The sequence below is a fragment of the Gymnoscopelus braueri genome (genome assembly GCF_963280865.1).
Source record: "Gymnoscopelus braueri genome assembly, chromosome: 6".
Classification (NCBI taxonomy): Eukaryota; Metazoa; Chordata; class Actinopteri; order Myctophiformes; family Myctophidae; genus Gymnoscopelus; species Gymnoscopelus braueri.
Window position 1 is genome coordinate 6535870 of NC_137607.1, and position 25033 is coordinate 6560902.

The 25033-nt window shown below is 40.7% G+C and overlaps 2 protein-coding genes across 2 annotated transcripts; one reads left to right on the top strand and one right to left on the bottom strand.

Moving 5' to 3' along the window:
* Nucleotides 1-23872, top strand: mysm1 (Myb-like, SWIRM and MPN domains 1). Its single transcript, XM_080431325.1, has 20 exons — nt 1-57; nt 1883-1955; nt 2093-2163; nt 2795-2890; nt 2981-3059; nt 3368-3466; nt 3879-4476; nt 6627-6879; nt 7820-7950; nt 8729-8832; nt 15543-15620; nt 15745-15827; nt 17078-17132; nt 17412-17462; nt 19326-19400; nt 19529-19717; nt 20756-20888; nt 21216-21321; nt 21873-21930; nt 23219-23872. The coding sequence occupies exons 1-20, from the start codon at nt 2-4 to the stop codon at nt 23573-23575; spliced, it is 2745 nt and encodes a 914-aa protein (XP_080287451.1). The 5' UTR covers nt 1; the 3' UTR covers nt 23576-23872.
* On the bottom strand, nt 9758-11164 carry LOC308086584 (C-C chemokine receptor type 4-like). Its single transcript, XM_080430192.1, has one exon. The coding sequence runs from the start codon at nt 11151-11153 to the stop codon at nt 10074-10076; it is 1080 nt and encodes a 359-aa protein (XP_080286318.1). The 5' UTR covers nt 11154-11164; the 3' UTR covers nt 9758-10073.
* Nucleotides 23873-25033: the final 1161 nt, after the last annotated feature.

Below are 25033 nucleotides of genomic sequence, written 5' to 3' on the forward strand. Positions count from 1 at the left end.
CATGGCGGACGAGGTTGATGTTGACATCGAAGGAGATGAATTCGATGCCGATCTGGGGTAAAAAGCGCGTTTATTCGCTTCGTTCAGTGTGTGTCCCTATCGTTGCTTGTTGCATATGTATTATTATGCCTAGTGAATGAACATAAAGGTTTGATAAAGGCCTTTGCATGTGAGGGCTTTGCACTGCAGTGTAGTTGATGTCTCATCATCATCAAGGCTGGCCAGTCTTAATGTCTGCCTCCTCCTCACCTTAAGTCACACCATGTCCTAACCAGTGGTGTAAGTAACTAAGTACATTTACTCAAGTACTGTACTTAAGTACAATTTTGAGGTATTTGTACTTTACTTGAGTATTTCGAATTCCCAATACTTTTACTTCTACTCCACTACATCTCAGAGGCAAATATTGTACTTTTTACTCCACTACAATTATTTCAAAACTTGAGATACTTTGTAGATTTTCAGCCACTTCAGCCCTATATATATTTCGTCCATTTGAAAATAGCAGATCTGCAAGCTCACAATGCGACGCATTGTGAGCTTGTAGATCTGCTATTTTCAAAAGATCTTTAGACATTTTATATTTGAAAACTTGTGAAATGGGACATCCTGCATAATGAGTACTTTCTACTTTTGGTATTTAAGTACATTTTGATACCAATACTTTTGTACTTTTACTCAAGTACACACAGTACTTCTAGATTTCAGTATTGATACTTTTACTTAAGTAAAACATTGGAGTACTACACCACCACCACCACTGATCATCAGAAAGGCTGGCTTGTTTTAATGTCAGCCTCATCATCACCTGTAGTCACAGTCACAGCATGTCCTAACTTACTGTACAGTGTTGATGATGTAGTACATGGGTTCTCAAATACAAGTCTTAAAGGTCCACAAAGAAAAATGTCAATGAGACAAAGGTCCGGACTTTGTTTATTACTACAAGTAAAGTATATGACTGTTGTGTATACTGTTGCTGTTAGATTTTTTTGTTTTTATTGTATTCACTTATTATTAGCCTACTGTCTTATTTTCTATTTTAGTTTAGTTTTTAATTATGCTGATGCAATGACTAAATAAGCCAAACAAACGTAGGTTTTATTCTTGTACACAAGATTTAAAAAACACTTTGAACCTTTAACTAAAGATTATTTATCAGTGGTGTCAGTGGACTCACCCACAGCTTTAAAAATACATAAATAACAGCACTAAAATGTTTGCTTTGGAATCTGAGAGTGGGATTTGCTTGATTTTACCTGTCATCTCCTCTTTGTGTTTGCCTTCAAACATGATCACTGTCACTCTTCACAATATTAGGCTGATCAGCATGGTTGAAGTAAAGGATGAATGTTCATTCTGAATCGTTCAGTCCAATCCTCTTTGAAATGCCGATGTTCAGGGTCCTCCTTGCTTTTACTGACAAACTTTGAGCATGATATTTTTATCCACGTTTGAAATCTAGACTTCTACTGTTGCTGAACTGCTCTCAAAACTAAAAGTACCGGCAGCTTTAAACCCCGAAAGTAAAAACACGTTGTCCACTGTGTGAACTCTCAATGACCCCAATAAGTAACGTCTTTTGGACTAAACCAAATCACACACAGTGAAGCAGTGGCACAACGCACAGTCAAACAGCTGCATGCAGTGGATAAAAAGGCGATTTTGACTCGTGGTAGTTGCTAGATAATAGGCTACAAACAGAGTCCGGAGATAGTTGTGGTCCGGGTCCGGACCGGAGTCCGCCTATTGAGGATTACTGAGTAGTAGGACAGGACAGTTAGTTAGCTCTGGTCCAGAGAGTTAGAGAGAACTTGCTGACGCTCTGGACCAGAGCTATAGGACAGTGAAGGGAAAACAAATGTTTCTCTCTGTATTTCAGTGACTTGGATGGAGGCGGGCTACTCCAGGACCAATTCTTACAGTCTGCTTGGAAAACCAGCACTGGAATATTGGTGAGTAATATTGAGTTAAAGACTATATATTGACTATATATTGTATAGGCATGTTTGGATATGTTTTTGACTTTAGTTTGTTGTTTAATTTGTTGTTGTTAATTTGTTCCTCTTCCTCTGCTCTCTCTTGTCTGTAGCCATGGGAGCTGGACAGCTCTATCAGCCCAGAGAACAGGGAGGTCATTGAGAACATGCTGTTGGAGGAACAGTATCCTTTTATTGTCCTCTAAACCAGGGGTGGGCAACTTTGATGATGGAGAGGGCCACCATATTTCCACACACACTCCAGGGGGCCACGTTGCATATACTGTCGGGCAGACCTCTTATCTCCGTAATTTTTGTAAATTAATGCCGTGCTTCGCCATTCTATGTCACACAAAAGTAGAAACAATAGCCGATCTACAAGCTCAAAACACGTTGCGGTGCGACGCTTTTTGAGCTATTTTTTAATTGGAATCCAGATTTTTTTTTTTTTTTTTTTCAAATGCATTTAGTTATACTTATTAACCTTATGAACTTAAATACAAATACATTGGACATAAAAAAGACAATAGAATTGTAATACTAGTCATTAAGCTACTAATATAGATATATATAAGTAATTAAAGCGGGTCATGTTTTCATGTTTGGAATTGTAACAGCTAAAATCAATAATATATCAGTATTCCGATATTAACCTGCGGGCCGCATTAAGTGAAGGTGGGGGCCGCATGTGGCCCCCGGGCCGCCAGTTGCCCATGTATGCTCTAAACCCTCACACCATTATGCAGACACATATTTTCACTAATGCTACAGGGATTTTCATTTGCTCAGCTGTTGGACCTTAACCACGTTCTCAGATATTATCTGACAGGCCGGGAGATTCCTAGGAATCATGTGTGGCACAGTGACTCCAAGCAACCCAGTAGTGACATCCCCAAGTCCAAAGTTAAGAAGTAAGTCCAGCTACGTATTTTCTGACATGCGCTTAAATGGAATGCCTCACTTCTGTCTCTGTCCATGACATGGTCTTTTCCTTCGTTCAGGTCTCCCGCCAAACCCTCAGCTTCAGCCTCCTCTTTCCGCTGGTCCCAACAGGAGAAGGAGCTCTTTGAAGAGGGAATAGTAAGACCTCTTACCGTGTTTTCAACACATAACCTTTTAGCTCAGCTGACTGCCTCTAGGACGTGACGACTGCCTTGTGGTCAGTGCTTAAATATTAGCTGTGTGTGTGTGTGTGTGTGTGTGTGTGTGTGTGTGTGTGTGTGTGTGTGTGTGTGTGTGTGTGTGTGTGTGTGTGTGTGTGTGTGTGTGTGTGTGTGTGTGTGTGTGTGTGTGTGTGTGTGTGTGTGTGTGTGTGTGTGTGTGTGTGTGTGTGCTGTGGTTGAGTGGTTGTGGTGTAGCTAGGTGTCTAAAGGTGTGTGTTTCTGCAGGCTCAGTTCGGTCGAAGGTGGACTAAGATTGCCAAGCTGGTGGGCAGTCGTACAGTTCTTCAGGTCAAAAGCTATGCCAGACAGTATTTCAAACAGAAGGTGAGGCTTGTCTTAACTCCTCCCTAGCTGGATAATGCTAATTATACATAATTACACATCATTGTCAATTTATTTATAAAGCACATTTAAAGATTAACAAATGTTGCCCAAAGTGCTGCACAATGAAGAAAAATCTGTTATTTAAATAATATAAGATGCATGTACTAAAAATATTGAAAGTATAACATGAAACAAAACACAGGGCAAATATTAAAACACTGCAAGTGTTTTTTGTCTCTCCTAGTTTTATCAAATGAATGAAATCATGCTCTGCCCTCATTTTATAACTCTTTCACATAAATAAAGCATGTACAGTATGCACCCTTCAGGAAAGTTTTAATAATCGGAAGGCAGATTGAATTTCCTAAGAATGCCTAGAATATGCCATGCTCATTTTTGTGTATTCCTGCAGGCCAAGTCAGAATCCAGAGCTGCAGCTCCCCCCGCAGGCCCGGCGGCGCAACTGAACGCCTCTCGGTCCAACTCCGACCACCCGTCGGTCCTGGTCAACGCCGTCCGTATAGAGAAGCTCTCTGACGACGAGAACGCCGAAGTGGACATCACTGACGACCTGAGCGACGAAGGAGACCATCATCTACAAACTGACCTCAAAACTGAGCCCTGCAGTGAGCCATGTAGTTCAGAGAGGCCTGCAGACACAGATAGGCAGGTAGAGGACTCTGAGCAAGGGGAGAACACACAGGCACGGTCCGTCCAGGATGACACCGGTCTGGCTGAGGGCCATAAACATAGTCTACCTAGTCACAGCTCTCCATCTCAAGCTAACGTTCAACCCTTATCCACCTGCCCTCGTCCTGACGAATGTGCTGCGAGCGAGTTCAAGGAGGAAGACGACGGAGACGGGGTCACACAGGACCCCCAGCGAGGACCCCCGGGGACAGAGTCACAGAAGACAGAGCCGTCGTGTGACGCTCCTCAGAGCCAGAGCTGCCCGTCTGAGAGCCCAGAGGAAAGACTGGGACAAGACGAGTCCTCCAGCGATGGAGCAGGTAATCCATAGATACTTTTTTTTTTAACCCATTGAGACCTGGAACTGTCTCATTTTTAGATTTGAGCTAAAAAGCATCATTTTACACTTTGGGCTATTCAAAAATAGCAGATATACAAGCTCATAGCGCGGCACCGAGTGCCGCGCTACAAGCTTGTAGATCTGCTATTTTTGAAAAATCGTGAAAATGTGTGCAAATCTTTGAATATATATATTTTTAAAGCGAACGTTTTTAACTCAAATCTTTGCTTCTGGGGGGTCCCTGGAACAAAATATTTTGATGGGGGTCGGCGGCCAAATACATATAATTTTGGGGGTCCTTGACATGAAGAAGATTGAGAACCACTGATATAGAAACATATGTTTTTCAGAATACTGTTGAGATTTAGGAGACATGTAGTCTCAATGGGTTAAAGGAGAGAAAGACGATCAACTTCCCTGTATCTTTATCCGAGACAAAGAATGGGAAAGCTTTTTGATTTGATTTATTTTATTAATTCATGATACAATTCACGGAGGTGCACAGTACAGTAGAGTTATCAGGATGGCACAAAAAGTCGAAAGACTTAATTCCGTTGCGGCCCCAACATAAATAATAGCAACATAGTATCCAACTGATAACACATTTGTTATTCTATTATAACTAAATAAAGATCATTGTAATAATAGCGTTCAACAGCATAGACGGTCATAAAACCGGCGCACAAGAGATAAATGAATAGAACATTACGTTTAACGCACCCAATACCAGCCATACCAACAAGGTCCAATGCAGGCCAACCAGGGAACCATGACTCTATTCTAACTCGCCCATCAGCTAATTTTTCAACAGCTGTTCAATGACAAATTTAATTTAATGTGGGAATTTTGTTCCACTCCTCCCTCCCTGTGTATTGGATTGAGCTTCTACCTACGTACCTTGTTTTTTAGGTTTGGTGGTTTAAAGGAGTAGTTCACCCAAAAAATGACTTATTTTCTATCAATTGCACTCCCCATGAAGCCTTGAATCCATGGATTTTTTTTTTTTTTGTGGCATTCCTAAGCTAATAATTTGATTTGCGTCTCCTACCGGCTAATGTATCCGGTAGGAGACACAAAGTAGAGTTTGTGTCTCCTACCGGATACACACCCGGTCATCAAATTATTGGCTTAGGAATGCCACAAAAACTAAAATAAATCCATGAATTCAAGGCTTCATGTCGTATGCAATTGATAGAAAATATGTCATTTTTTGGGTGAACTCCTCCTTTAACACATTGACCGCCAGAGGTTAATCTCATAATGTACTCACCAGTGCCAACGTTTTATTGTTGTTTTTTGTTTTTTTCACGTCGCCATAGACCTTGTTAAAATCCTTAGGATTGAGCTGAGCACTGTTTGTAAACATCGCGAAGATCTCCCTGCGTGTACCAGTCCAAACCACGTGTCAAACGGAGCTCCATGATTGTAGTTAGAACGGTTTATGTTAAACAGTGATCAGCGAGGAGAAAAACTACAATCGTATAAAATGGCGTTACAGTGTGCGCTTTAGAATGGAGTCCTACGGGATCTTCAAAACGGGATCCTGAATAATTCCATTTCCGGTGGTGTTACGATGAAATGTGCCGTACTGGAAAATAGAAAAAAAAAAGTTTTTTCGAAAAAAAGGAAAAAGCACCACAGCCCGTAGGCTACGGGATCGGCGCTGTACAGTTGGATTTATCGGCCCGTAGGCTACGGGCCCGGCGGTGAGAGTGTTAAGATCAGCTACACTAGCCCTTGTGTTCACGCTGTGGTAGTCACTAACATTCTGAAAATAACCTTTGAAGTATTTTGGGCTTTGGCCTTTTAAAATGTTATAGACCATAATAACTCTCAGTTGTTGTATTGTACCTTCCACGGGGAGCCAATTTAGTTCTTTAAAATGGTTATGGCCAATGTGGCTTCTTGGGGAGAGGTAAAGGACTACACTTATTAGTTTATTCTGGGCCGTCTGTAGTTTATCTTTTTTTTTTTTTTAGATAGCTGAGAGCGAGACTGCATAGGGTGGGCACGAAGGAGAAGGCTCTGGAGGGATTTTAACCTATGCAAGCAGGGGTGGCTAATCTTCTCCAGTCCTTACAATTAATATTCTCCAATTCTTAACCATTAATGCCCGTTCTCCCTTTTTAGATAATAAGACCAACGGGGGTCAGTTGGCCTTGTATACACCGGGAGCAGAAGATGAGGAGGACGACGAGGAGGAGGAGGACGACGAGGACGACGAGGAAGAGGCGGAGCTTAAAGCCCCGGAGCAGGAAGTAGAGATGGACATGGACACCATCGCTGAGGATGAGAAACAAGCCATCCCAGAGTTTTTCGAGGGACGGTCGTCCAAGACCCCAGAAAGATATCTGAAGATCAGAAACTACATCCTGGATCAGTGGTAAAAACATCAGCATTACGTCCGCTCTCATCTCATCTCTCACCCCCAACCACCCTAACTACTTAACCCATTAAGACCTGAAGCCGATTCTACAAAATCCCAACAGTTTTCTGATTCTGTTTCTATATCAGTGGTGCTCAAACTTTTTCATGTCAAGGACCCCCAAAATTATATGTATTTGGCCGCCGACCCCCATCTCAAAATGTTTTGTTCCAGGGACCCCCCAGAAGCAAAGAATAGAGTTAAAAATGTTCGCTTTAAACAATATATATTCAAAGATTTGCACACATTTTCACGATTTTTCAAAAATAGCAGATCTACAAGCTCGTAGTGCGGCACTCGGTGCCGCGCTACGAGCTTGTATATCTGCTATTTTTGAATAGCCAAAGTGTAAAATAATGCTTTTTTTAGCTCAAATCAAAAAGTGACACAGATGCGTTTCAGGTCTTAATGGGTTAACAAGCAATTATCTGTCATCTAGATGAGAATAACTTATGTGTAACATGTGTATATATGCATGGATTAAAGGTCTGCAACGTGTTGTGAGCTTCTAGATAGGCGATTTCTTGTTATTTTAAGATTAAATAGTATTTTCAGTGATCAAACTAGCAATAGAATAAAGAGTGTTTGAAGAGTATTTGATTTGGTCAAACTAACTAGCAATAGAATACATTTTCAGAAGCATCTTCCATTAACCCTAATGGTCACGAATATTTCATAAAAGCAATAGTTAAAGCCTCAATCTGCAATTTCTTCCACCGGTTGGCTGTATGTAGAACACTTAAGAACATAGGTTTAAAATGATAATACCTGAAAATAATTCAACACATTTGACCACTTGTTTAGGAAACAGAGTGCTAGTGCTAGTGTGGAGGGGTGCTTTTTCACAAATTGCAGATTAGGACTTGGGCTGACATAAATGTATCCAATTCTTCACCAGGCTAAAGAGCAAGCCAAAGTACCTGAACAAGACATCGGTGCGCCCGGGCTTGAAGAACTGCGGAGACGTCAACTGCATCGGCAGAGTACACACGTACTTGGAACTCATAGGAGCCATCAACTTCAACTGTGGTAAGCCGGGCTGGGCTCATTAACACACCCAAAGCTGCTTTATACTTCTAAGAAAAGTGTCTGTGGACAGCAGTGTTGATTTCGTCGACTAAAACTATGACGAAAAATGTTCGTCGACTATTTTTTTCACTGACGAAAACTAAATAAAAACCAAATAAAACATAAGCTATGATGACTAAAACTGGACTTAATATATTGATAATTTCGTCGACAAATAAAATCTAGACTAAAATGTTCGGGAGGGACTAGTGGAGAAGAGATCCACTAGAACTAAAAGTCGAGTCAGTTTATGCTTGGTTGCGCTCGGGTGTTGCACTCTGAAAATAGCAGATCTACAAGCTCACAACGCGTCGCGCTGCGACGCGTTGTGAGCTTGTAGATCGGCTATTTTCAGCATGCAACCAAGTGTAAAATCAGCCATTACGACGCCATCAAGGCACCGCCAACATACATTTTAGTCGACTAAATCAACTGTTTATTTAGTCTTATGATATTTAGTCGACTAAAACTAGACAAAAACTAAAACATTTCAGATGACTAAAATATGACTAAAACTAAATGGAAATGTATTCAATGACTAAAACTAAATCAAAATTTGCTGTCAAAATCAACACTGGTGGACAGTGTCAGCTGACATAAATTACTTATTTTGAACTGAAATGGCACAATTTCGGTTGAATTTGTGTGATGAAGTTTACATTTGCATTTGGTAAAGTTCTATGCCATTTTGTTAAATTGACGTTGCCTGTTTCTTTCTCTCTCCCTCTCCCCCCTGTAGAGCAAGCCGTTTATAACCGCCCTAGGGTTTTGGATCGCTCCAAGCATAAGGAGGGGAAAGACATCCTGGAGGCGTACCAGCTCGCCCAGAGACTCCAGAGCATGGTAGGTGTCCATTAGTGCCTAAACCCATTGGGAATGGCTTTGTGACCATTTCTAGGGGATCCCTGATGTTGTCAAAAACTGCTGATATTGTGCTGGACGTACATGGACATACATGGAGTTCCATTATACATGCTACCACTATTGATCAGAATCTAAATCAACTTTATTATCACGTCACAGGTTTACAGGTGTAAAACAGTGGGTCAAATTCGTTTTTGTGCAAGCGCCATTATTTTTGTTATTTCCATAAAATGAGAAAGGGGAGAAGAAGGGGTCAGGGGGTGCAAAAGGAAGAGAGAAAGAGATCAATGAAAAAAAAACATTTTTTCTATTTATACATAGTATATCTATCCGGTGCAGTAAGTACCTGAGGTAAGACATAAGGTGCGTGAGCCTAGCAGCTGATATATATGTACTGTACATGATATGGATGTTAGTTAAGGTGCAAGAATAATACAAATCTGCGTGCTGTACATGGGATTGAGGTGCGGCGTGTTCGGTTCGACCACATAGTTCACATTGATGCAGGTGCACACATGTTATGCAAAGCTCGGACACAGAGATTCGGTGTGTCGTCCACAGGACACACACACACACACACACACACACACACACACACACACACACACACACACACACACACACACACACACACACACACACACACACACAGAGACACACTTTGCTTGACTTTGTTACAAGTCAAGCAATGATCAAAAGTCACTTAAGACAATTCTAGGGTTCATTTAAATGTGTGTGTGTGTGTGTTTGCTTGTATCTATCAGCTAGTAATCAGCAGTAGGGATGGGACGATAATTGTTATTGTTGTTTTGTTTATCGTGATCACAATAATCGTATCGTGGAGATTTTAATTAATCGTGTAATTGTCCTCCGTCATACACTAGGAGGAATTTGCTTTTGTTGAGCTGCAAATTCAGTACCACTTAAACCCTCTATACTTGATAAAACAGACCACTCTTATTTCCCTCCACAGTCAGATCAATTTGCCAAAAATAGCAGATCTACAAGCTCACAACACGTTGCAACACGTTGTTAGCTTGTAGATTGGCTATTTTTGGCAAACGTTCCCGCCAGGGATCCAAGTGGTTAAACAAAAGTGCCATTCTAAGTTTTAAGCATATTTTCATTATCGTGATAAGATCGTTGATCGCAGTTATTTCTGCCACAATAATCGTGACATGTAATCCTCATATGGTCCCATCCCTAACCAGCAGTAGTAATCAGTGATCAGCGGTAGTATTCGGTGTTCTCTGAGAGGTGGTGCTGGTGAAGCTCATGCGTCGTCTCAGACAGGGGATCTTCTTGGCCAGCAGTCTCTTGAAGTGGCTCTGGAACTTCTTGCCCACGAAGGTGTAGAACACGGGGCTGACGCAGCAGTACAGGTACGCCACGTTGCGCGTCACGTACATGGAATAGTCCAACGTCTCTGACTCTGCGCACGACTCGTCGTCGCGACCGGAAGAGAGTCTAACGGCCTGCAGGAGGATGACGGCGTTGTAGGGCGTCCAGCACGCGAAGTAGGTGAAGACGATGATGAAGATGAGCTTGATGGAGCGGCACTTCTCCTTCATGCGGGTGTTGATGATGCGGACGGTGATGCTGACGTAGCAGAACATCACTAGGAGAAAAGGCAGGAGGAAGAAGACGAGGAACTGTTGATAATAGCTGACCTGGCGCCAGAGGTTCATGACAGCCAGGTCGTATCCTGTCTCCTCACACATCAGGCCGTTCTCCCGGTCCTCACGTACGTTTGTGAAAACCAGTTCTTTGAGACTGGCTAAAACGCTGACGCACCAGACCACCGCCGACGCACAGACGGCGTAGGTCTTCTTCCTGCTCTTGGAAGCGGCCACGGCGTGCACCACGGCCAGATAGCGGTCGAACGTCATGAGTGTGAGGAAGAGGATGGAACTGTAGTAGCCCACGTAGTAGGCACTGCTGACCATCTTGCACATGGCTACGCCGAAGATCCACTCGCCGGAATGGTAGGTGGCCCAAAAGGGAAGGCTGGAGGCGAAGAGGAGGTTGGAGACGACCAAATTGAGGAGGAGGATGTTTGTCACAGAGTGGAGCTTCTCAAACTTGTAGATGATGAGGAGAACCAGCCCGTTGCCAATGTAACTGAGGAGGAAATTGACGTAGTAGAAGACGGGGATGAAGCTAGAACCAAACCGGTTGACAACGGCTTTGGAGCAGAGCTCGACGAACACGTCAACCACAGTTTTTGGGTCGTCAGTGGTGTCATAGCTGTAGTTCAACATAGAGAGGAAGTCATTGTAGTCGTCACTGTTGTTCTCCATGGCTGAACGATTAAACCTGTTGTAGAGAAGCACACAGACAACAAAATGGTTCATCTTCAAAATACTTTCATTTTTACTGCAGAAGTTGAGGTGGATCACTTTCAGTATAGAAGAGTATCATTATTTTCTCCTGCATATAGAGAAGAGACAATTTGTGTGAGTTTTAGCCAAAATCTGTCTGAGTGGTAGCAAAAGGGCTGAAAATATACGCTTTTGAGAATATTCCAGTGGGCCCTGGCTGATCCAGAAAAATACTGGGAACCACTTGCTTTAATCTGAGATTTAAGATTGGACTACAGGACACCAACAGACTTGTTATGCAGCCAAACTCATTGCAAGCACTAGCACTTGGCCAGCATGTTGTTAAAAGCATGTTTATTCAGAGGTTTTCAAAGTGCATCAAATTTAAGAAAGTATTTATGATTTAATAGGTGTGGGAGGAAAAGCTATAGGCTTTAAAATTAAATAATGACTGTTAAGGGCTTGATTTAATTCGTTGCAAAATACTTCCCCTTCCTGAGATTCTAACTCCCTTTTCTGTGGAACTTGTTGAACTCTGTCTTCCCAGTAAATTACAACATTGATTTGACACGTCATCCTCGGTCAACAAGTCATTTAGTGCATTGTTTCTCAAACAGTGGGTCAGGACCCATCTTTGGATCGCGAACCAATTTTTATGGGTCGCGAGTAAATATATTATTTTATCCGTTTCCTACATTAAAAAAAATATATATTTCAAGTTCAACATATTTTAAAAGGTCTAAACAAAAAAAAACTACTTTTCATCAATTAAAAACTATTCCAACATTTTTCAAAAGTATTCCATTGATAAAATGAAATACTATTACCGGTACTAATACTAATAATTTCCATAAATACATTTTTAAAAAGTTTATGAAGTAGTGAAAATAGCAGATCTACAAGCTCACTGTGAGCTTGTAGATCTGCTATTTTCACTAGTTTTGGTCCCGGGCAAACGTCTAATTTCATTTTTGGTTCTTGAGCTAAAAGGTTTGGGAACCACTGGTTTAGTGCACTGTTTCTCAACTAGTGGTCTCTTCTTGGCTATAGTGGAGGACAGGGACAGTCTTATGTCATTATCTGGCTCCCTGTACAAATTCTTCAGGTATGCCAGTGTGGAAAACTGTTTTTGTTTTTGTATTAAGTACTTTTTGGAATTGAAGCATAAGCCTCCTCAAATCACCACTGATAATGATGATTATGTCTTTAATTCCCCTGTCCTCAAATACCAAGTTAGGGTTAAAATTTTAACTATGGGAAGAAAATAATAGAAGAAACTTCACTTTCCTACATTACTGAATGCATGGTCAGGGGCCACATGATGCAATACCTTCACGGACCATACATAGACATACAGAAAACACTGTCACAAGGTAAATCAATTCACATGTACAAACAAAGATGAAATGCATGATGCCAGAGATTATGTGTGGAAGCCAGGAGCTGAATACAAGAGCGCTGTGGTGATGGCTTATTCATTTAAAATGTCATACATAATTGGAAATAACATGTCCAAATAAATGCAAATGCAAAATAAATATTTCTGTAACATCTGACATTCATATTGGTAGATATCTCATACTCCTGGATTCACAATTAAATATGTATCATTCACCCAAGACAGCTGAATGGGTATTTTCCTACAAATAGCTTGTTTTCTGTGTTGAGTTCTGAAAGTAAAGAGTGTGTCATGATAAACTCACCAGTGTTGAGAGAGATCAAGATCCCGAATGGTTCATCTGTCAGCTGTGAAACCACATAGTACTATTTCAGTAAAGAGGAACTGCCCTTCCTCACCAGTGGTAGAAGAAGTACGATGTTTTACTGGCAATACCACAATGCAGAAATACTCTGTTGTACAGTATGTAAAAGTCCTGTATTCAAATATTTAGTTAGAGTGAACGACGCAACTTTTTTGAACATAGCCGATCTGCAAACTCGCAACGTGTCACATTGTGAGGAGTAGAAGTATGAAGTATCGTAGAATGGCAATACTCAACTAAAGTAAATGTACCTCATAATTTTACATTTACTCAAGTATAGTACTTGAGTAAATGTACTTACTGTAGTTACTTTCCACGCCTGTTTAAGAGTCGTCTTTAAAACCCCCCAGGATGTGGTTTGACATTCATCTCTGTTGTGTTTTTTTTCCCAATACAGCAGAATTTCAGTTGATAGCTAACCAACGTGGTTAGCTATCACACACACACACACACACACACACACACACACACACACACACACACACACACACACACACACACACACACACACACACACACACACACACACACACAGATTTGTATTACCATACTTGTGAGGCCATCAACATTCAAGAACGTCAATCTTATGAATGCCTTTATTTTGCAATTGTTTGTCATTTCTAACCCTAACCCAAAAGCTGTACATAGTAGATTGGCATTTTTTTCCTAATTCTAAACCAAACTCTTAACAATCTTTTTTTTTTTAACTATAAAACATCCATTCTCTTGTGAGGACCAGGAAAATTGTCCTCACAATGTCTATTTTGCCAATTCTACTTCTCTTGTGGGGATATTTGGTCCTCACAAGTATAGAAATACAAGTACACACCACACACCCACACAAACACCACACACACCACAAACCACACGTACACACACACACATACACAAAATGCAATGAAAAGTACACTTGAATACAGTTGTAAATCAAATAATTACAATGTAAATGCTGAGCAATATCAATGTCGATCTTAAAGTATGTTTCATCTTAATGTTATTATAGTTGTTGAGTCACACCTGTTAGAGCAGGAATTGTGCCAGATGCAGGTTGGAGGTGTGAACCGTAGCTGTTCCTGCACAACATCGATGTTGGTTGGAAACCTCTTATCTCCATATTTTAACTTTTTACGTTTTCGTAAATTAATACCCTACCTCGTCATACTACAGGTCACACGTTCATAAATATTTAACCAATACAAGTGTGTGTGTGTGTGTGTGTGTGTGTGTGTGTGTGTGTGTGAGTGAGTGAGTGAGTGAGTGATACGGTTTCCAAGAATTGTAGCGCTGCAATATAGAGCAGAAGTAACACTTGACCACAAATGTTCCGAATATTATTTAGACAGTTTCTTTACCACACTGGTATCTCCACCAGGCTGGACAGCCAAAGACCAGAGATAATGTTTTCGCCCCTGTCCATCTGTCACCTTAGGCCATACAGTGAACATTTTTGGGAGCCTGGGGCAGGAAGCTCAAAACAATAGCAAGCAACAGTAGAATAAGCTGTTGGGCATTGGCAGGGCAGAAACCCACATGCTCAGCTGCACTGCTCCTCCCACAAATGCATGTTCCCAACAAATGGTGCACCATTTAAAAGTGAAATAAATTGTATTTACCTGCCATGCCACCTCGTGGTAGCCTGGTAAACCCCCCTCCCTCCGGAAATCTCATTTGCATTTGATTTCAGGAAGGAGGGTCTGGGATTGCTCACAGAGTAAAGCTGCCCGAACCGCTGCGCATACGAACCAATCAGCGGCTGCTAGGGGCGGGATCATCCAATCACCTGCCTAGTAGCTTGAAAAAATGAAACTCCGTCTGTCATCGATTCTGCGCCCGGAGTCTCAGATGCAAGTACGCTGTGAAACAAAATGTGTGTCGCAAGCTTCTTCCATTTGACGGAGTGAGGTTAACCTCGTGGCCCATCCCTCATGGGATTATATGACACCTTTTCATGTAGTTACAATATTCAATTTTTTTAATACACTGGTTACCGGTATTGCTGATCATATACAACCAATACAGATCAAACAAAACAAAACAAAATATAATATAAATACTGGCTGTACAACGCTTTTTTCCCAACCTTTCTCCAAGTACAGTAGTTTGCCAGTTTAAATACATCTTTTTCAAATAAACAATGAATACGTTGTGAGTCAGTATTATTGCTAAGAAGCATTGTTGTTGAGAGAAATAATCTGCCAAACACAAATGTCCTATGTGTGTACACACACACACACACACACACACACACACACACACACACACACACACACACACACACACACACACACACACACACACACTGATGTACATATATTATGTTTCAGGTTTTCCTTCAGGACCTTCAGCTACATGACACTGACATGCACTTCATTGAATGCACTACAAGGACCTCTTAAAATGACATCATACAGATTTTTAACATGCTGCTATTTTCAGGCTTTTTGTGCTCTTCCCCCCCCCCCCATACTTTACTTCTAATTCTCTTTTTCCTCCTTGAACTGCAAACGTGAAAGCCTTCCTAAACAAGAGTTTCACCTCACTTTTACCTGTAACTGTGTGGTGACAATAAAGTTGATTGATGAATGATTCTTTTGCTGTGTTGCAGCGCACAAGGAAGCGTCGTGTGAGGGACATCTGGGGAAACTGGCGTGACGCTAAGGATCTGGAGGGCCAGACATACGAGGTACAGTATAGAGCCATCCATTGACATGCACACACTACCGCACGACGCACGTATGCATTTATTTGCATAGTTTGTTGTATTGTTGTAGTGACCGTTCATTTGTGGTTGGGGGGGGCACCTTTAGCATCTGAGCGCAGAGGAGCTAGCTCTGCGCAGAGAGGAGATGAAGAGGCAGCCTAAACCTTCTAAGATGTCCAGACACAGAGGGTGAGTCTCTGGAGGATAGATGGACGGATGGATGCATGGATTCAAGTTCTCAGTCACCACGACTGATTTCAGTGTTGAGCAGCGAAAATAGCCGAACTACAAGCTCTCAATGCGTCGCGCTGCGACGCATTGAGAGCTTGTAGATAGGCTATTTTTGGTTATTATTTTAAGATTAGGGCATTTGAAGTAGGGCTGTCAACTTTCCTCAGAAATAATATTCGAATATTGGTCTTAAAATGTGCAGATATTCGAATATATTCGAATATTATTATTATTATAAAAATATATATTAATTAAAAAAACTTTTTTTTTGTGACAGAAACAGTACAAAAAACTGTATCGAGTGCTCGGATCCAATAAAACATATCTTTTGTTTGTTTTTATAACTTCTAACTGTTTTTTTGTATTGTCCCTGTCAAATAAACATTAAAAAAAACGTTTCTCAAATATTAACTCATTCACTGCCTGAATTATTTATGGCCGTGTTTGCCCACTGCCAGAGATTTTTTTTTTTAACGTTTTTGGCAGGGAATGAGTTAATTTTCATATTCGAATATAGATATTTCCCCAATATTCGAATAATATTCGATTATCGAATATTTGTTTGACAGCCCTAATTTGAAGTGGTCAATCAAGCAATATATTCAGAAGCATCTTCCATAAAAGGCCTCGGATATTTCATAAAAGCAAAGGTTGGCTGTATGTAGAACAGCAAGAACATTATTACTAAAACATCATAATTCTACATATTGTGTTAATGGTTTAGGAAACAGTCCTAGTATTTGGGCTCCTTTCTCAAATCACACATTAGGACTTGGCCATACAACTTTTTTCAGTCGTGAGATTTTATTTTTGCTTTAATCCATCAGCATGTACTGATCGGAACTGTGGGTATATTTTGTGGGTAGCTTTATGTCTGATTTATACGCCGGCGTCTGGCACTGAAAATAACAGATCTGTAAGCTCACAACACGTTCCACCGCTGCAGTATAAATCACACTTTAAGGCTGATTTATTCACACCACCCTTCTGGTCAGAAGGGTTTGTGTATTCTGTTGTCGAGCAGAACGGTAGCCTTTACCTTTTGTAAAAGATGAGATAAGAAAAACTGTTATTGATCCCTGGGGGGAAATTCAGGTGTCAAGTGTATCTGTATTCTAGTGGTTAAATGTCAATAACAGGTTTTTGGTAACTTAAGTATTCTCTTCTTGTTCCTCTTTTTCTCTGGTCTTACTATCTTCTCTTCATAGATCTTTTGATCCTTTCCAGCTGATTCCATGCCAGTGTTTTGGAGAAGACATGCAGGTCAGCTGTGCGCTTGGTCTCGTTGTTCAGTTAATAATGTAGTAGTGATAATCACCAGGGATGGGAGACTTAGTTTCATTAAAGGTCTGAATGTTTAATGATTCTGACTTGCTAACCACCCTCTCTAAACTTTCTTGGCAAGTTTAATGCATTTTAAATGTGTGACCATGTTGAGAACCCTAGACGTCTAGTTGTCAGCTGCTAACGTCCGCCAGTAGTTTGATGGCTACTAGATCCTATCATTACTAAGAGGTAACCATTCATACGCTCTTCTCTTAGGAGCCATTCCAGGTCATAGCGTGTGCAGAGGCTCTCCTCATCATGGACATGGTATGTTATTATTTATTTACTTTGTTCACTTGAGCAGTGATTTGAAAATAATCAAACACTAGAAAAAGTGCTCCTCGGAAAAAATGTGTTTAGCTAAATTCTGCTTGCTGGTGGCGCTATAACAGGCCAATGTGAAAAGGGTGCCATTTCTTCCTCGGTCTAGTGGGAATGTGCGCGCAAAGTTTCACGGCAATCGCACGCTGCGTTCATGATTTGAGGCATTTTGTTCAAAACGAGCCACTCATGCAAACTTTAGATGGCAATGTTAGCCAATCAGGCTGGAATATGAGTCAGTCTGTGTTGATCACATGACCAGGGGTCATCACCATGCCAGCATATGATGGACATTTTCATCAATATTTTATTTTTGTCATGGACAAACAAAATAAACAAAATAACATCTATTTAACCACTGCCTTTTCATCTTATTATAGACCGCTAGTTCAAATCATGCGAAGAGAATAAGTCAATAGTTTAATATGTATAATTATGAAAAAATGTGTTATGCACATCAAACAATAATAAAAACATGATTTTTGGGACTTAAAATACTGATGATTGCACTTGACTTGATATTCTTATATGGTAAAAATGGTTGACATTTCTGTTCCTTACTTTATTTCTTTTTCTCAGTTCTCTGTCTGCTGGAAATGTCTAGTCAAATGATTTGTGGTTTGTCCGCAAACTGTCTTTCCAAGTTCTCTTTCTTCACCATCACTGTGCAGTTCTGAGACAAATACTTACACACATACTACATTTGGCTGAGATTTCAGTTCCTTATTTATTTTTCTCAGTTCTCTGTCTTCTGGGAAGGTCTAGTGAAATGATTTGTGGTTTGTCAGAAAGTGTCTTTCCAAGTCTCCTTTCTTCACCATCACTGCATAGTTTTTGCAATTCATTTTCCCATCAAAAATAATGTGTTAGACCATGCATAGGTGGTGTGATGTAAGGTACGCCAGTGGAACAATGAAAAAATTAAGGCAGCTATTAGAATAGAATAGAATAGACTTTATTTGCCATTTGCACGAGTGCAGAGATTTTGGAGCTCAGCTCCCAGGGTCGGCATTAAAAAAGACAGAAAATACAGACAAGACAGAGAAAAACATACAAACATTAGCAAACATGACTTCTAGTCTTGTCTTGCATCCTCACCCGATGCAATTATGTACGGGTACCAATACGACAAATCTTCTGCAACATATTAATGAGCATGTCATCCCGACACTTTATGAGTCACCAAAATCATTCAAACAAATTATTTAAAAATATTTACTTTATTTACTTTTACTTTATTTAATTAATATGTACACATTATAATCAAAATACAAATTGTGCCACGGACATGGACAAGTCTTCCACGGATACGTTTTTCCGTGTACGGACATGTTGATGACCCCTGCACATGACTATAGAGATACTGGGTACCGATTTGCGTGATGTTTGGCCAGTTTGGAGTGATATAAACATTTTTGTTTTGCAACAATCTGCCTCCTGGTGGCAATATTAAAACAGGCCAATCTGAAAATGTTGAGGCAGAGGTCAGACGGACAGACAGGGTGCAAAACATAGTGGTGTTATTTAACGCAGTAACATCAGATACAAGAAACGAAAAATACTAATGAGTATAAGTGAAATGAGAAGCATTGTTTCAGAATGCGAAGTGGAAAATAAATCCTCAAAATGAGACAAGACTTATAAGATATAAGATAATCTCTACCTTGAAATATGTTCTTGTGCTTATAGGATCTGTTTTTACACCCTCATGTTTAACCACCAGTAGCATCCTTAGTTTGGGCAACATATTTTAAGTACAGTGCTTACATGGTTAAATTAATAACTCTGTGAATGTATGTCTCTCCTCAGCACGCACACGTGTCTCGGGGCGAGGTCATCGGTTTGCTGGGAGGCACTTTCAGTGAGGAAGACAAAGTACTGAAGGTAGAGCTGCAGAAAGCAACAGCAATATGGAAGTCGGGGATGACACTTCTTGATGATCGACTTAAGGACATTCATTCAAACACTGTGTCTGTCTGTGTGTTTATGTGTGTGTGTGTGTGGGGGTGTAGATCTGTGCAGCAGAGCCGTGCAACAGCGTGAGTACGGGTTTGCAGTGTGAGATGGACCCTCTGTCTCAGACCCAGGCCTGTGAGTCGCTGTCAGCCCTGGGCCTCAGTGTTGTGGGCTGGTACCATTCACACCCCACCTTCCAACCCAACCCCTCTCTACGGGACATACACACACAGGACCAGTTCCAGGTAACATGACCGCAAGTAAAAATTGTGCGTTTTTGCCTGGCTGACTGTGTGTGTCTGCGTGCACGTGCGTGTATTTGGTCCCCAAGCATGTGATGACACTTTTGAATGTTTTTGACAGTTCCGTTTTAAAGGAGGGGAAGTCCAGCGTTTTACCTCCAGGTTCTTTTGCAGCTGTCCAATAAGATGTCCTCTCCCAAATCGATACATCTTAAACGTGTAGACTGAGCCTCAGTCCTCCTGAATAGTTCATCAATTATTAATTTCTAATTACTGACACAAACCCTCCCTCCAGCTGTCTGTCTGTCTGTCTAGGACTAGGTTATGACAGAGGTTGCTTGATGTTACACTCTTTGACTCCCTGTCTAGCCAAAATGAACATATATTTGACCTCTTCTTACATGAGAAGCACATTTTGATCCTGCAGTAATAGATCATCCCCCAGGTTCCACAAGTTGGCTTCGACTTTGGAAAAAAATGCTTTTAAATGTAGTGCCCTTCACACATAGAATAATCTTAGATAGAGAGACCTTTATTGATCCCATGGGGTAAAGTCAGTTGCCAGAGGCAGCACAGCAGCTAAGATACAGTTAACAGTGTAAGAAAAGTACTATACGGTACAGCAGGGTAAGAACATTACACAAAAAAACGTCATCAATAATTGGTATATGACAGTATACACCCCTCTACCATAACCTGCACTATGCAGGACAAATAATAAGAATGCATACACAATAAACATGGCAGAAGTTATTATTGTACTGGTGTTAATCTTCAATAGGCACTCAGATGGGAGTGGGACTAATTTTCAACTCAATTGTTGATTTTTGTGCATTTTTTTCTGCCTTCGCTTTGATTTCCTTTAAACATTTGTAATCTTTGCACCATTGAAACGGAGGTCTCAGCCCTCAGTGTGTCCTACGAGAATTAAATAAAGGTTAAATAAAAGGAGAGGGAGGGAGTGCGGGCGAGGGAGTTTGAGACAGAGAGAGGAAGACAAAGCAGAGTGTGTGTTCTTAGTGTCTGGCCTGTCTTTTCCAGAGTTACTTTTCACGTGGTGGAGCTCCCTTTATAGGGATGATAGTCAGCCCATATGACCCAGCCAACGCCTCCCCGCGCTCCCAGACCACCTGCCTGTTGGTGAGAGAGACCCAGAAGCCCTCAGGCCCGCAGAGTATGTGAGACACACACACACACACACACACACACACACACACACACACACACACACACACACACACACACGCACACACGCACACACACACACACACACGCGCGCGCACAATCAGTAATTATGGTTCACTATGAAAGTGGTTGTGATCAAAGGTATTTTAAGCTGTTACAAACCAACAGCAGTGATAGCTTCATATCACAGTGTTGTAATCAAACCTGTGACATTTCTGCTATAGTTTCATGATCAATACATATGGTTTTAGGACAAACACTGAAGGTGGTTCAAAAGATTGCTTCCTGAGTTCTGTGCTTGTCTGCTTGTCTCCAGAGCTCCCCTACAGGTTTGACTACCTGTCGTCCCAGGACGTCCCAAACTGGAATCAGTTGATGAGGAGAGCCGAGTGGATCATCACCAAATACTCCCTGGCGCCTGGGTGAGAAAGAGACAAATCATGACACTCAAAGACACTCAAACATAAGGCTGATCATCAGCGTACTAATGTGAACTTTTTTGTTTTTGTCTTTTTTGTCTGGCAAGCAATAAAGCATAGTCTGTGCTTTCATGTCTGGCAAATAACTTAAATATACAAAGAAGTTATTGACATTTAATCATTTTATACATGTAAAATTTGCAGAAATAGCTGATCTGCAAGCTTACAACACGTCACAAAGTGGCGCGTTGTAAGCTCGTAGATACGCTATTTCTGCTTTTTTTATTTTTTTTTATGTTTGAGCATTTTTCAACATGTAAACGATTATGCAAAAATAATTGCGATTATCTCAAATAATTGCAATTAGACGATTGTGCAATAATTGTGACAGGCCTAACCCAGGGTTGCTGGGGCTGACTTTTTATACTGTTGACACGGAATGTCAACCTTAAAGATATCTTAATCTACACTACTACAGTTGTTAATTTAACACTTGACCCCATTTCTTGATATGGTAGAATATGTGAACTGGTATGTGTCTGTTCTGGTGTCAGGTGTGTGCAGATGGACAGGTTTTTCAGAAGGGACTCCCATCTCACCTGCTTGGAGAAGGTCAGTCCATCAACTGTCTCTGTTTTCCAGTGGTTTTGTATTTCTACATATAAACCAGGAATATGTGCTTCATGGGAGGAAGTAAATGACACACATTTCATCAAATTGCATACATGTGGAAGAATTTATAAAATATGGAAAACAATAATACACGTAATATGTTGAAAACGGTGCAATGTTCTATATAAATGCAAGACATAATGGACCCTTCGCTAAGCCCCACCCACTCCACTCTGCCAGACCAAGGTCTGACAAGCTGTGCTTCTCACCCATTGACATGCATGTTATATGACAGATAATTGATCATTTCAGGAACAAGAGCTTTCAAATCTCTTCTAAATCTAGTCAACAAGGCCTGCAGTAGGCTATGCACCGGAAAAATGTCCATGACATTATTTCAACAAACTAAAAATACAGGGAAATGTTAAGAGGGAGAAACAGTTTATCCAACTCAATCAACTTTAACATTATTATCACCGGACAGGAGTTTTCATGTACCGCACGGTACCACTCCAAATGGTAGCAGATGATAAATAGACGAACAAATGAATTAATATACTTAAACGTGCGGAATCCGAAATCCAGGCAACATGTAGAAGTTGCGCTGTGATTCTGAATTTCTGGTGTGTTGAACTCGGAACTTGGGCTTTAGAAGTCACTGACTGTCTCCATAACACATACATCTGCTATCAAAAATATTAACAGCCCAAACTACATGTGTTTCTAAACATGCTTCTAAATCTAATGGTGATTATTTCAGGATACACCATGCCAAAGTAACCATTGGCGTCAACACAAACACATCAGTATCAGATCACTGCGGATTTGTACACTGTTTTATATGATTTGCACCTTTGTTACGATTACAGTGATTTGTATTATTGCCATCACCTGGGCGGGTAACTTTGCCGACGTTAAGTTATGTACGTGTTCAACAATACAGCCATGCAGCCTTGCAGTTTAATTGCAGATTTCAGCTTGGGCAAAGGGGTGAAAAATGCACCGTTTTCTGGGTACGTGGAATCTGTTGCTGGCTCATTGTCACAATCCGCATTATCTCTATTCCTATTCTTGCTTTTAATGTTGCAAATTATTGTGTGCGGGCAATTTAACATTGACAGCTGACAAGTGACGGAAGAGTGCCAAACCATATGCAAGCTTAGCAACGGTTGCTAAGCTTGCATTGGACACTCGTTTCTGGGGTGGGATTTAGCGAAGAGCCCCTTGTCTGTGATGTTGTTCGTATCCTATTTTTCACCCAAATCTCTTTCCACATCAACTCTCCAAGATGCTGTCATCTTTGGCCAGGTACCTAGAGCCCCTGCCAGAGGGGGAGGGAGACCCCTTCCTCACTCAGATCCAGGACCTTTTCCAGTGTAACTTTATCATCCAGCGACCAGCCGACCAGGACGAGGGAGGAGTTTTAAACGATTCCTCTGGACCGATGGACTCTGAGGACTTCCCCTTTGATCATCACTCAATGGATATGGACAGAAGCGAGGGAGGGGACTCTGATAGGGGTTCTGTCGAGGGTGCAGGCTGGGACGTAGAACCCACGGCACAGATGACAAACTCTGAGAAAGACGAAAGTCCAGTGTTGCATCTAGGCTCTGTGTTGTTGACAGGACATGATTATTTACTATGATTCCACTTTGACACTATGTTCACATTTTGTAGTTAACTGTACTGTATTGCTTAATAACAAATATACTGTATAAGTTGTGTTGCATTGTTCTCAAGGTATGTATGCATTTCTTTTTTAGATCAATGACTATGTGGACAACTTTGAAGTTTTAAGATGAAAGCATATAATACTGTACCTCAACCGACATGATTGACCATTTTACATGTGTGTAAATAGTATGTTTTAATGTTAAAGAAGCTAAAATAATTAGCTTCTTTATTTTTAGCTCATCATTGTTTTAACCTGCTTTCAAAAATAAAACCCTGTATTATATGTTGTAGTACTGTCTTACTGCAGATTGCTTTAAATTTGGCCCACAGTAAAATATGAATTTCAAAAGATAGTTATTATTTCAGATTTCAAGCCACTATTTTAGCATACTGTAAACGATTAAAGGTAGGGTAAGTGATATTTTTTGGTTAAAACAAAAAGTTTTGTATTAAAAGGTTAAAGCTATATATTTTGATAGTAATCATTGCTATAGAGTGTTTGTTTAGTAACAGGAGTCTCCCCTTCTCTCCAGCTCTTTAATAAACAGGAAATACATTTTCCGGTAGGTGACAAAATCTCAACCAATCAGGAGAAAGTACCCATTTATCAGCTTCATTTTTATAGTGTTCCAGTTCTAATTGTGTCTGCTCTTTTCTTAGTGTCATCACTTCCAATTTCCCTTGTTTAATCTGTATCCTGACTGAGTTCTCTATCCTGATTGGATACAATTGGAAATGAAACTGAAACTGAACTGAAAATGTTCTGTTTAATAAAGAGGCGGAGAGACATGGAGACTCCTGTTACTGAACAAACACTATAGTAATGAGTGCAATCAGAATATAGAGCTATTTAACACTTGTTTTAACCAAAGCAAATCACTTACCCTACCTTTAAACGTGCTAAAAGTGTTAAATATCTCTTGTGATAGCAATCATTATTAGAGTGTGTTTGGTGACTCTCCAGCTCTTTAGGACCCAGAAAATGCATGCTCAGGTCGGGATACCAATTGTATCCAATCAGGAGAAAGAGCTCATACAGGATACAGGTTAAGCAAGTTGAATTGGAAGTGATGATACAAAGAAATGAGAAATGGAACTGGAAGAGTATAGACCAATTATTTGTTTACCAACATTGAGACTGAACACACAGGTGATTGTTTCATGCAATCAATTCCCAACATTGGTGCCGGACCTGCACGTGCAATACTGGTTCTTATCGCTTGCAACCAGTGTGACGTCGTCTGTTAAGGGGTCTATTAAGGCTGGTAATGTGAGGTTAGAAGATTATACATTTGAAGCTGATTGGTAAATGGGTACGCTCTCCTGATTGGCTAAAATTGGCAACCCACCTGAAAATATAATTTCTATTTCTGTAGTTGAACAAGCACTGGTCTATAACAATGATTACTATCACCACATAGAGCTTTAA

Excerpts from the sequence above, each read along its gene's own strand:
- LOC308086584 (XM_080430192.1), bottom strand. The coding sequence starts at position 11,153 with ATGGAGAACAACAGTGACGACTACAATGACTTCCTCTCTATGTTGAAC.
- mysm1 (XM_080431325.1), top strand. The coding sequence starts at position 2 with ATGGCGGACGAGGTTGATGTTGACATCGAAGGAGATGAATTCGATGCC. Across the intron at positions 7,951-8,728 it reads AGCCATCAACTTCAACTGTG|AGCAAGCCGTTTATAACCGC; the intron begins GTAAGCCGGGCT and ends TCCCCCCTGTAG. Across the intron at positions 21,322-21,872 it reads AAATACTCCCTGGCGCCTGG|GTGTGTGCAGATGGACAGGT; the intron begins GTGAGAAAGAGA and ends TTCTGGTGTCAG.